A 13,796-nucleotide genomic window follows, 5' to 3' on the forward strand; every position below is an offset into this window, starting at 1 on the left:
CAAACAGGTCTATTTTTGTTTCATCAAAAGTACAATCTTTGTTCCCATGTGCAGTTGCAAACCGTAGTCTGGCTTTTTTATGGCGGTTTTGGAGCAGTGGCTTCTTCCTTGCTGAGCGGCCTTTCAGGTTATGTCGATATAGGACTCGTTTTACTGTGGATATAGATACTTTTGTACCTGTTTCCTCCAGCATCTTCACAAGGTCCTTTGCTGTTGCTCTGGGATTGATTTGCACTTTTCGCACCAAAGTACGTTAATCTCTAGGAGACAGAACGTGTCTCCTTCCTGAGCGGTATGACGGCTGCGTGGTCCCATAGTGTTTATACTTGCATACTATTGTTGGTACAGATGAACGTGGTACCTTCAGGCGTTTGGAAATTGCTCCCAAGTATGAACCAGACTTCTGAGGTCTTTGCTGATTTCTTTTTAATTTCCCATGATGTCAAGCAAAGAGTCACTGAGTTTGAAGGTAGGCCTTGAAATACATCCACAGGTACACTTCCAATTGACTCAAATAATGTCAATTAGCCTATCAGAAGCTTCTAAAGACATTACATAATTTCTGGAATCTTCCAAGCTGTTTAAAGGCACAGTCAACTTAGTGTATGTAAACATCAGAGCCACTGGAATTGTGATAATTATAAGTGAAATAGTCTGTCTGTAAACAATTGTTGGAAAGCGCAAAGTAGATGTCCTAACCGACTTGCCAAAAGTATATTTTGTTAACAAGAAATTTGTGGAGTGGTTGAAAAACGAGTTTTAATGACTCCAACCTAAGTGTACGTAAACTTCCGACTTCAACTGTAGTTGGTTCAGAGTTTGTTTTGATATTTCAACCTGCGTGTCCTGATCGCATCTGGTGTGTGTGGACAAACTCAACATGCGCGCGAGCGGTCTGGTCAGCATATAACGGAATCGGCTAGATTGCACGCAGAGCGAAAACAAATGCAAGGGGGCAATGTTGTGAACTCTCTTGCTGTGAACTCTTGCAGATTTTGACCACTTTTGAGGATGTTCCAGTGTTTCATTAACATGGATTTGACGCGACCGGCACATGGGCTGTACTGGTGTCTATTAGTGCCAGTGAGTAGGCTTTGACGTTCAGTCTCTCTAGCACGGGTACAAGCCTGTTCAATGATACTGTTATCATACCCGCATTGCAGGAACCTGGTGCATATATCATTAGGGTCTTAGGAATTGACCCACCAGTATGTTCAGCTTAAGGTGTACCGGGTGGTTACTGTCTGCACATAAAAGTGCAATATTACTCTGCGGCTTACTGAAGATAGTAGACTTCAACTTGTTTTCTTTATTTTTGTGGATTGTAAGATCTAAGAAGCCTATTTTTTCCGACTTCTCTCTGCTGTGAATTTGAGATTTGGGTCAGATAAGTTAATATAAGAAATTATCTCTGAGAGGAGAGCATCAGTCCCGTTCCATACCAGTAGGATGTCATCTATGTATCTTTTCCAAATGGCGACATTCTGGAAATATGAGTTTTTCTAGACATCATAAATGAAGGTCTCCTCCCAGTGTCTCCCAGGATTTTTCCATTGGATTCTTGTATTGGAATACTATAGGATCCTATAAGATTCAATCCTATAGCATAGAATCCAATGGGAGTCCAATTGGACTGGTTAAAAATCATACTGCAAATGAACTTGCAGCCTCACTCCCATATTGTGATGGTGGGTTGAAGAGGTTGAGAACCTCAGGGAATTATCACTGGTGCGAGTAGGCAAAGACATGGAGATTGTGCTCCAGAGACAGGGAGAGAGGCTTTTCCTCAGTTTACTGGTGTTTAATCTTGATTGCAGTTTAACATAAATGTTCAGGTTTCTGTGGGATATTTAGCTGTGAGATTGTCCAATAAAGCTGTATTTATCCAATTGTAGTGCCCATACACTGGTCTGAAATAACAATGAATAGAATACTATCAATACTATGGCTTGACAGGTTATAGTAAGTAGGACTTTGGGAGCTCTTTCTAGCGCGCCCGGTTAGATCGTGCATAAGAGCATTTTTTTACTCTGTAAATGGTTAAACTAGTGAGAAATATATGTGTACATTATCAGCCTAAATTTAAATGTTGATTTATTTTTTACATATTTGATTATTTTATATTGTGCTAATTTCCTGTACGTGGACAGTGTGTGTTACTACATTACACAACCTCATGTTTTGACCACATCGAATTGAGGGTAATTGCACATCCTTTTTACCTCAGATTAGTGATGTTAGTATAAACGTTTATAGTAAATCACAATGGCACAAAATCGATTCCTTAAAACAGATCAGTATCATTGGTTTTGTACCGTTGATTTTGTCATATGAGCGGATGGTCTTAGGACTTTTATTACCATTTTCAAACTCAAATGGCAGGGAAAATTCGGGGTACTCTCTGTATGAAAGTAGCTGGCCTCACACTCAAATAACAGTCAACCCTTGTCACTTGATATCCCATGGTGGTTCTTGATTCGTTGAAGTTAAATGACAAAGCAACTGATTTGTTTCCTTCCCCGTTTCGGCAGCCTCATAAACTTCCATCTGACATTCAAAAACGTAGATGACGTAGTCTTCAGCAAATTCTCTTCTAACACAGATATGAAAATTATTCTCAGATTCAGTGTGGCCTTTGAATAGTGTTACAGTAGTTTAAACAGTGCATACACCCCAAACGTTTGCCCCCGCTCTATTGATATCGACATGAGTGATTGACAAAATAGTGTTGCGTTTACCTTTCAGCAATGGCAACCCACTTGAAACAAAATGCAACAATCCAAAATGTAGCTGGCAGTCTTCAACAAGTTGTCGTATAACCAGAGATATACAGTACCTGTCAAAAGTTGGACACACCTACTCATTCCAGGGTTTTTCTTTATTTTTACTATTTTTTACATTGTAGAATAATAGTGAAGACATCAAAACTATGAAATAACACATATGTAATCATGTAGTAACCAAAAAAGTGTTAAACAATTCAAAATATATTTATATTTGAGATTGTTCAAAGTAGCCACCCTTGGCCTTGATGACAGCTTTGCACGCTATCTACCTTTATGGTAGAGTGGCCAGACGGAAGCAGCTCCTCAGTAAAGGCACATCACAGCCCTCTTGGAATTTGCCAAAATAAACTTAAAGACTCTCAGACCATGAGAAACAAGATTATTTGGTCAGATGAAACCAAGATTGAACTCTTTGACCTGAATGCCAAGCGTCACGTCTGGAGGAAACCTGGCACCATCCCTACGGTGAAGCATGGTGGTGGCATCATCATGCTGTGGGTATGTTTTTCAGCGGCAGGTACTGGGAGACTAGTCAGGATTGAGGCAAAGATGAACGGAGCAAAGTGCAGAGAGATCCTTAATGAAAACCTGCTCCAGAGCTCTCAGGACCTCAGACTGGGGCGAAGGTTCACCTTCCAACATGACAACGACCCTAAGTACACAACCAAGACAATGCAGGAGTGGCTTTGGGACAAGTCTCTGAATGTCCTGGAGTGGTCCAGACAGAGCCCGGACTTGAACCTGATCGAACATCTCTGGAGAGACCTTAAAATAGCTCTGCAGCAACACTACCCATCTAACCTGACAGATCTTAAGAGGCTCTGCAGAGAAGAATGGGAGAAACTCCCCAAATACAGGTGTGCCAAGCTTGTAGCGTCATACCCAAGAAGACTCAATGCTATAATCGATGCAAAAGGTGCTTCAACAAAGTATTGAGTAAAGGGTCTGAATACTTATATAAATGTGATATGTTAGTTGTTATTTTTTTATACATTTGCAAACATTTATAAAAACCTGTTTTTGCTTTGTCATTATGGGGTATTTTGTGTAGATTGAATTTTAAAAAAGGTAATCAATTTCCGAAGGCACTGTATATACTGACCAAAAATATAAACGCAACATGCAAAGTGTTGGTCCCATGTTTCATGAGCTGAAAAAAACATCCCATACATTTTCCATATGCACAAAAAGCTTATTTCTCTCAAATTTAGTGCACAAATTTGTTTACGTCTCTGTTAGTGAGCATTTCTATCAAGAAGCTGATTAAACAGCATGATCATTATACAGGTGCTCTTTATGCAGGGGACACTAAACCGTTGAAATTTTCTGCATGTTGCGTAAAATTTTTTGTTCAGGATATATATATTTTTAAAAACAATTCAAGGGTTTTTCTTTATTTTTACCATTTTCTACATTGTAGAATAATAGTGAAGTTATCAAAACTATGAAATAACACATGAAATAATGTAGTAACCAAAAAAGGGTTAAACAAATCAAAATATATTTGATATTTTAGACGCTTCAAAGTAGCCACCCTTTGCCTTGATAGCTTTACACACTCTTGGCATTCTCTCAACCAGCTTCATGAGGTAGTCACCTGGAATGCTTTTCCAACAGTCTTGAAGGAGTTCCCACATATGCTGAGCCCTTGTTGGCTGCTTTTTCTTCACTCTGTGGTCCAACTCACCTCAAACCATCTCAGTTGGTTTGAGGTTGGGTGATTGTGGAGGCCAGATCATCTGATCAAATCAAATCAAATCAAATTGTATTGGCCACATGCGCCGAATACAACAGGTGCAGACATTACAGTGAAATGCTTACTTACAGCCCTTAACCAACAGTGCATTTATTTTTAATAAAAAAAGTAAAATAAAACAACAACAAAAAGTGTTGAGAAAAAAAGAGCAGAAGTAAAATAAAATAACAGTAGGGAAGCTATATATACAGTGGGGGTACCGGTGCAGAGTCAATGTGCGGGGGCACCGGCTAGTTGAGGTAGTTGAAGTAATATGTACATGTGGGTAGAGTTAAAGTGACTATGCATAATAATTAACAGAGTAGCAGCAGCGTAAAAAGATGGGGTGGGGGGTGGGGGTGGGGGTGGGGGGCAGTGCAAATAGTCCGGGTAGCCATGATTAGCTGTTCAGGAGTCTTATGGCTTGGGGGTAGAAGCTGTTGATAAGTCTTTTGGACCTAGACTTGGCACTCCGGTACCGCTTGCCGTGCGGTAGCAGAGAGAACAGTCTTGACTAGGGTGGCTGAAGTCCTTGAAAATGTTGAGGGCCGTCCTCTGATACCGCCTGGTATAGAGGTCCTGGATGGCAGGAAGCTTGGCTCCAGTGATGTACTGGGCCGTACACACTACCCTCTGTAATGCCTTGCGGTCGGAGGCCAAGCAGTTGCCATACCAGGTGGTGATGCAACCAGTCAGGATGCTCTCGATGGTGCAGCTATATATCTTTTTGAGGATCTGAGGACCCATGCCAAATCTTTTCAGTCTCCTGAGGGGGAATAGGCTTTGTCGTGCCCTCTTCACGACTGTCTTGGTGTGTTTGGACCATGATAGTTCGTTGGTGATGTGGACACCAAGGAACTTGAAGCTCTCAACCTGTTTCACTACAGCCCCGTCGATGGGAATGGGGGCGTGCTTAGTCCTCTTTTTTTTTGCTGTAGTCCACAATCATCTCCTTTGTCTTGGTCATGTTGAGTGAGAGGTTGTTATCCTGGCACCACACGGCCAGGTCTCTGACCTCCTCCCTATAGGCTGTCTCATCGTTGTCGGTGATCAGGCCTACCACTGTTGTGCCGTTGGCAAACTTAATGATGGTGTTAGAGTTGTGCCTGGCCATGCAGTCATGGGTGAACAGGGAGTACAGGAGGGGACTGAGCACGCACCCCTGAGGGGCCCCCGTGTTGAAGATCAGTGTGGCAGATGTGTTGTTACCTACCCTTACCACCTGGGGGCGGCCCGTCAGGAAGTCCAGGATCCAGTTGCAGAGGGAGGTGTTTAGTCCCAGGATCCTTAGCTTAGTGATGAGCTTTGAGGGCACTATGGTGTTGAATGCTGAGCTGTAGTCAATGAATAGCATTCTCACGTAGGTGTTCCTCTTTTCCAGGTGGGAAAGGGCAGTGTGGAGTTTAATAGAGATTGCATCATCTGTTGATCTGTTGGGGCGGTATGCAAATTGGAGTGGGTCTAGGGTTTCTGGGATAATGGTGTTGATGTGAGCCATGACCAGCCTTTCAAAGCACTTCATGGCTACAGACGTCAGTGCTATGGGTCGGTAGTCATTTAGGCAGGTTATCTTAGTGTCCTTGGGCACGGGGACTATGGTGGTCTGCTTGAAACATGTTGGTATTACAGACTCAGTCAGGGACATGTTGAAAATGTCAGTGAAGACACTTGCCAGTTGGTCAGCACATGCTCGGAGTACACGTCCTGGTAATCCGTCTGGCCCTGCGGCCTTGTGAATGTTGACCTGCTTAAAAGTCTTACTCACATCGGCTATGGAGAGCGTGATCACAAAGTCATCCGGAACAGCTGGTGCTCTCATGCATGCTTCAGTCATGCTTGCCTCAAAGCGAGCATAGAAGTGGTTTAGCTCGTCTGGAAGTGTTGTGTCACTGGGCAGCTCGCGGCTGTGCTTCCCTTTGTAGTCTGAATATTTTTTAGGTAGAACGGATTTAAGTTTCCCTGCATTAAAGTCCCCGGCCACTAGGAGCGCTGCCTCTGGATGAGCGTTTTCCTGTTGACTTATGGCCTTATACAGCTCATTCAGTGCAATCTTAATGCCAGCATTGGTTTGTGGTGGTAAATAGACAGCTATGAAAAATATAGATGAAAACTCTTTTGGTATTATTTATGGTATATTATATGATTACTATTGTGGCACATGTATGTGTAGGTAGTACATTTTATGTATATAAAGACTCAACATCAAAACTTAAAAGAACAGACAATGACTCTTTTGTTTCACCACTCAAGCCACCCTTTCTGCATCGCACCAAACGACGAGCATCACAAACACCGGGTATCTTCCCCTTCAGTTGGTCAACTTTCACATTTACCATTTTCTTGAGATCAAAACAATTCACATCTCTTGTCTCCATTCGTTTGACGCGGAGCGCCATCTCTCTCTCACCAGCAGAAACACAAACAATTATCACAAGACCACTTCTGGTTACCTTCACCTTCACCGATTCCACAGCCACCAACTCTTTTTTCACCAACCCTGAAACCACAAATGGATCAGCCAAAAGGCAAGGGTACACTTTTTTTTTTTATGGCACTCCTACCGTCACAGACTCATCTTTATCCTGACCTTGGTCTCCGAGAACTTACCACCTATGATAATTCGCCCTCACTCACTTCCGTCTTCGATCCGGTGTACAGCTCACTCTAATTACACTTTCTACCATTCTACTTTAACAAACCTTATCCTCTTTTCCCACCATTTCTAACCGATTCAAGCTCACCCTCTTCCTCCCTCTCTCTCTTCGACCTACTCTGCCTGTCTTTTTCCCTCCTCTGTATTCCAAGTATACGTCTCCTTATGATAATATTGTACTTCCCCTAACATACATCTCGTTCTTGCCCTCTCAAGGGATGCCATTCCCCTCGCTACCTGGGGAACCCACCAATAGCAAAGTTCAATCGTCTCCTGGTTAAATATTTGTTGATAAACTTTGAAGCCCTTTCAAAAGAACCGCGCGTCTGCCATCGACCTGCCATGTCTCTTCCCCTTCATGATTCCTATGAACTGGCCCCTTTTTTCTACTCTTCCATATTGTTACATTTCGTTACAATGAATCTGTTAACAGCTGGTATAGAAACAATTACTTTGTTTAACTGAAAGTGTTTGGGGTTGTGGTTTTGGCAGAAAGAGCTGGTCGTAGATCATCATTTCAATAATATCCGGGAACGCGTATGAAAGTCAGCTGATAGTATTGGTGTGTTTCAATCTTAATCTTCAGTTTAGTACTCTGGCTAGATTTGGTGATTTAACAATAGTCTCCACCACAGGAGCCTGGAAACCATGTGTTTGATGTATTTGATACCATTCCACTAATTCCGCTCCAGTCACTGGCACGAGCCCGTTTTCCCCAATTATGGTGCCACAACCTCCTGTGGTCTCCACAGCCACCGGTGGCAAGCTGAACTTGAGAGTTAGGTTAATTAACACTGCAAGCTTGCGCTAGCTGTGATGTCATCAGTCACTCTTAAAGGGACAGGCTTTCTTACAGGTGAATAAAACATAAATGAATATAGAACTGTTGTTTCCGATCAACAAATATAATTAATTAATATTGTTGTATTTTACTGGATCTAATGACAACAAACTATAATTTAATGGTTCAATTAAGTTAAATCTAATAGAATTCTAATTGGGCGGATACAATCTGACTACTGATGATTTCCAATAGGAAAACAGTAGTTCAATAGGATTCCAATAAGATTGATAGAGGTGATAGAGATGACACAAAATCCTGTAGAATTGTGAGAATCTTATAGGATTCTATTGGAAAAATCACTAATCCTATAGGATTTTTTGACTAGTTAGATGGAGGTAAGATACCCTCCAGTCTGGTGTTGAGATAGCGAGATAGCGCTCGTAGGCCTGTGTCATGAGGGATATTAGTGTAGAGAGACTGAATGTCAAGTGTAACCAAGATGCTTTCGGTAAGCCATAATAAACTGGACAGTTTATGAATGAGAATGTCCTTCTCCATTTCCATTATCTAACCCTCTGAAAGAGGGTTATCAATTAAGCGATATCCTTTTTTATTCTGTCTGTGGGGTTGGAACAGAGAGGGACATATAACTTAGTGTCAGAGAGTTAAGCATATTGTTCCCTGCTAAATACCACAATAGGATTGTCTTTCAGTTCCTTCAAAGTATTTTGTTCATCATTACTGAGATTAGCTGCTTGTTTAGGGGTATTGTGGGCTAATTTAGTAAAATCATGTTCTATCAGCCTACTGTAGGTGAGAATTGAGGGACTCAAATTAGCATAAGGCACAAAACTCGACTTCTTTTTGAAAGTCGTTTGTCTCTCACATCAGAAATACCAGATGCATTATAGTTTCTAAACGCTGCATTGCCATTACACGATGGTTGCCTGTTAGCATAGAATACAACTTTAAATGTAATTAGCGAACAAATTTGAAAGTGTCAACTTTTAATGCAAAAGGGTCGATCCTATTAGAAGGGCAGACAGAGAGTCCTTTATTCAGGACTGAAACTTGGGCATCAGTGAAAGGCCCTGGTGATATGTTGATCAACGAAAGTTCTTGTTGCGGTTCCGACTGGACCTCCTCAGGTGGGCTGGGGGTGGATTTCCTCCCCCTCGAGCCCCGCCTCGTCTTCCTTGCCTCGTGTCCCTAAAAAAGCTGAGTTGGTTCTGGAGGTATCAGAGTCACTATGCTCTCATTCTCTGCCTTTTTTTGTTGAGTGCTCTAACTCCTTTTTACCTCGAATTAGTCCTTTTGGAATTTTTTCTTGGTAAGCCATTCTCATGATTTTTTGTCATTTCCTCCTTCCCTTTGTTTGCTGAAGCGTGAAGGCCCATCTGATCTCCTATCAAAATAAGTTTCATGTCCATTCTAGTATTCTAATTCCTAATTCTATGGATGGAACAAACACTTGACACCATTTTTCTAAATGCCAGATAGTTCCCTATAGTGCACTCTGCTTATTCACAATCACCTCAAACATCCTCACAGAGAAATCGTGAGCCCTCCACACACTACATTCTCCATTGCAAGGGGCTTCCCTAAGGCTTTTAAGCCAAGGGCTTCCCTCAGGAGAATTGTCGTGCCCTAAGATCCATAACATCATTATAAACATGTGTAAACCATATAGAAATCAACAAAAACTCTACAGACAACCACTGCCTATCAAATAGCCCACAGGAGTTCTTTGCTTTGCAGCAGATTCAGAATAAGAAAACTTTATTGCCATGCCACAAATGTTACAAGGAATTTCTCTTGATGTTGTTCACAAAAGCACTCAGATAATAATTTCAGTGATTTAACTGCGATTCAACACTGTTTCCCCTGCAGACAGTGTGACTGCAAGCTATGATGCAAATGCTGACACCAAATGCTAACTCTTTTCCGCTTATGTCCATCTCTTTGTGCTCAGGTGCTGGCTTGGTTCGAGGAAGGTGAGGAGACCGTCACTGCCTTCGTCGAGCCCTTCGTCATCCTTCTCATCCTTATCGCTAACGCTGTTGTTGGAGTGTGGCAGGTCAGTGGTGTTGATGTACACACACGTACACGTTGAGCAACTACACACACCCGCAGCCTTGATAACATGAGCACGTGGGTTGATGACATAGAGCATGTGGGTTAGGGTTACTGAGAAAGAGAAGTTGCTCAATTGACCATAATTACTTTTGGACACCAGTGAGAATGACAGCCGGGTCAGGGGTGTTTTGAGTAATAACAAACAAGAAGACGAACACACTAAAAACAAACAACCGTCTGTAGTATTGACTGTGGCTATTAGTTGTGACTGTAACATGGTCTATTTCATTAAAATGTTACATTTTAGTGATTTAGCAGACACTGATACTGGTCCCCTGAGGGAATTGAACCCACAAGCCTGGCATTGTAAGCACCATGCGCTACCAACTGAGGCACACAGGGCCTCTAACACAGTTCTAGCAGTTGTACTGCGTGTACTTATGTTATAAGTGGTTTATAATTAGGGCTGTATGTTATGGCTAGGTGTATAGTCATGATTTTATTTTATGGCTAGGTTTTTAGTTATGACTGTATGTTATGGCTAGGTGTATAGTTATGACTGTATGTTATGACTAGGTGTTTGTATGGTCTGTGGTTATGTCAGTGTTGACTGCAGTCCTGTGAAATGGTGTTTATATTGACTGTAGTTGTGTTGGAGTAGACAGTGGGTGTTTGTATTGACTGTAGTTGCACGTGTGTCTGGTTGTCTGCCACAGGAGCGTAATGCTGAGGACGCCATCGAGGCTCTGAAGGAGTACGAGCCTGAGATGGGCAAAGTATTTCGTACTGACAGGAAGAGCGTGCAGAAGATCAAGGCCAATGTGATGGTCCCCGGTGATATCGTGGAGGTGTCCGGTGAGAGACCCATCTTTCCCTTCATTATCTATGTTTTTATTGTGTCCTACATTTTTCACTATTTCAAAGCCCTAGGGACTAGGGATTTTAGTGTAGAGACTCATGCTGCAAATTAGCGCAAGCTAAAGCATGATGGGACAATGCATCTGACTGTCGATGACTCAATGTGTCAATGTTTTAATTGTTTCTGTCCCCCTAACAAATACATAGAATTTATTATCTCATACTCAATATAATTTGTTCCCTCCTTTTTTAACACTGACTTAACACTTTAGGTGTTAAGGGGCTTTACCGCGTAAACTGTTTAGAAAGAAAGGTAGGGACCCACAGAGTGTATTTTTGAAAGGATTCTCAAGTGCAGGACATGCGAGGACGAGAGATAGGGGAGATGGGGAGGCTTACTGCCCATATAAGGCAGTGAGATAGAGGGAAGGAGGGAGGAGGCGAACGGCTGCGAAAACATGCTGAGGGAAGGAAAAGAAAATCTTGGGTGTAAATATCCCCCTTGCACCTGCCCCACCTCTTCTCCCCTTCTTGCCCTCTCTCTCTCCCAGCTCTCCCATAACCCACTGGTGTTCATTTATCAATGTATATCTGTTGCCCTTCAAGTCAGTCATTTCCATGGCATTCCTATGGCTCATTCTGATTGGTTGGTGTATAATGTGTCAGTTGAGGTTAAGCATGCATACCCTCTCTCTCTCTCTCTCTCTCTCTCTCTCTCTCTCTCTCTCTCTCTCTCTCTCTCTCTCTCTGTCTCCCCCAGTCGGTGACAAAGTCCCTGCTGACATCAGAATTGTTGCCATCCGTTCCACCACCCTCCGCATTGACCAGTCCATCCTTACTGGTGAGGATCCTCCCATACTATAATACATATCATGTTGTTTTAACTATGCAGAAAACAACAATACAGGATAAGGATTAAGAACACAATAAAGTATACAGACCTATTTACTACTTTACACCTATAAGGCGTTGCCTTGCATACTGTTCTCTTGTTATGTATCCTCTCATTGACCATTGTCTGTATGTCCCCTCAGGTGAGTCAGTCAGTGTGATTAAGCATACTGACCCTGTCCCCGACCCCAGAGCCGTCAACCAGGACAAGAAGAACATGCTTTTCTCTGTCAGTATCCCTACATCTATCCTTCCCTCCATCCCTCTATCGCTCTATTCCATTCTCCCCTCCATCCCCTCCTTCTTTTCTCTATTCACCTGTCCCTCCCTGCCTCCATTCCTTTTCTACACCTCCATCTCTCACTCTGTCACTCCATCCTCTGTCCCTAAGTCCTTCCCTTTCCTTCATAAAACACCCTTTAGTGTTCTCTATTCATGATTAGTATACTTTACTTAATTCTCTTAGTTCCTAGAGGAACAAAATGCCTAAAATAGTGTATAACAGTGTGTAACAGGTGTACAGTGTAACAATGTTTGTATAACCATATAAAACATCAACAGAGTATACTAAATTCTACGTTTATGCTCGTCGTTTTTCTCACCTTTTATTCTCCACCTCTACCAACCACAGGGCACCAACGTTGCTGCCGGGAGGGCCATTGGCGTGGTTGTGGCTACAGGCGTCTCCACCGAGATCGGCAAGATCCGCGACCAGATGGTCGCCACCGAACAAGAGAAGACCCCCCTGCAGGCCAAGCTGGACGAGTTCGGCGAGCAGCTGTCCAAGGTCATCTCCCTGATCTGTGTTGCCGTGTGGGCGATCAACATCGGCCACTTCAACGACCCCGTCCATGGAGGTTCCTGGATCCGTGGGGCCGTCTACTACTTTAAGATCGCCATTGCCCTGGCTGTGGCCGCCATCCCTGAGGGTGAGGAAGAGAGGGATGGAGGGAGGGATAGAGGATAAGGAAAATATAGGTGTTATGGGTGGGGGGGGTGCATGAATGTGTGTGTTTTGAGGTGAGATGGGTTGTGGGTGTGTATCAAATAAAATCAAATGTTATTTGACACATGCTTCATAAACAACAGGTGTAGACTAACAGTGAAATGCTTACGGGCCCTTCCCAATAATGCAGAGATTTTGGGGGGAAATAATAGAAAAATAATGACCCAAGGAATTTATACACAATGAGAGACAATAACTTGGCTACATACACGGTGTACCAGTACCGAGTCGATGTGCAGGGGTATGAGGTAATTGAGGTAGATATGTACATATAGGTAGGCAGTGGTGATTTTAGCATTTTAGCATCTTGGGGGGGCCAGCAAAGCCACAACGCAACACTAAACAATACATGAATTGCACTATAACGGTGACAAACGGTGCCCACAAACTGTTAGGGCCTACATAAAGCTGTCCAAAAGCAGAGCTTTCTTTTCAGGACCATGGAGTGAATCCGTACCACTGCTACACCTAGCAGTGGAGCCTTGTCTGGCAGCGAAAAAGTTAATTCAGCCTCAATTACTGTTTGGTTTCTACTGACAATTGAGATGTACAAACTATGGCATAAGGGGACGACCAGCAGATAAGAGGCAATCCGTAGTTTCGATTTTAGACATTAATGAGCGAGCTCGGACGGACGTAGTCAATATAACTATTTGTTCAGCACTTTTAAAGTGTACAGCGACAGAATTCAGAACATGAGCCGTTTTTACAGTATTCTCCCTGTACACCGAGTCAGAACTGTAGGATAAATAAAGGGGGCACATGCATTCGGAAAGTATTCAGACCCCTTGACCTTTTCCATATTATTTTACATTACAGCCTTATTCTAAAATGAATCCCTCATCAATCTACACACGATACCCCATAATGACAAAGCAAAAAATGTAATAATAATTCTTTAATATGACATTTACATAAGTATTCAGACCATTTACTCAGTACTTTGTTGAAGCACCTTTAACAGTGATTACAGCGTCGAGTGTTTGGGGAATTTCTTCCATTCCTCT

The 13,796-nt window shown here is 42.6% G+C and overlaps 1 protein-coding gene across 1 annotated transcript in view; it reads left to right on the forward strand.

The window, feature by feature from the left end:
* The window catches only part of LOC311100988 (sarcoplasmic/endoplasmic reticulum calcium ATPase 1), a gene marked incomplete at its 5' end in the record, with an annotated part of 47,490 nt that overhangs the window by 10,623 nt on the left and 23,071 nt on the right, over positions 1 to 13,796 (forward strand). The window contains 5 exons of the mRNA XM_084141995.1: positions 9,931 to 10,035; positions 10,751 to 10,889; positions 11,653 to 11,733; positions 11,927 to 12,012; positions 12,415 to 12,712. Of these exons, the coding sequence (XP_083998121.1) occupies positions 9,931 to 10,035; positions 10,751 to 10,889; positions 11,653 to 11,733; positions 11,927 to 12,012; positions 12,415 to 12,712 (709 nt within the window). The remainder of the gene's footprint in view (positions 1 to 9,930; positions 10,036 to 10,750; positions 10,890 to 11,652; positions 11,734 to 11,926; positions 12,013 to 12,414; positions 12,713 to 13,796) is intronic.

Source organism: Coregonus lavaretus, assembly GCF_964263955.1.
Source record: "Coregonus lavaretus genome assembly, chromosome: 25".
NCBI lineage: Eukaryota > Metazoa > Chordata > Actinopteri > Salmoniformes > Salmonidae > Coregonus > Coregonus lavaretus.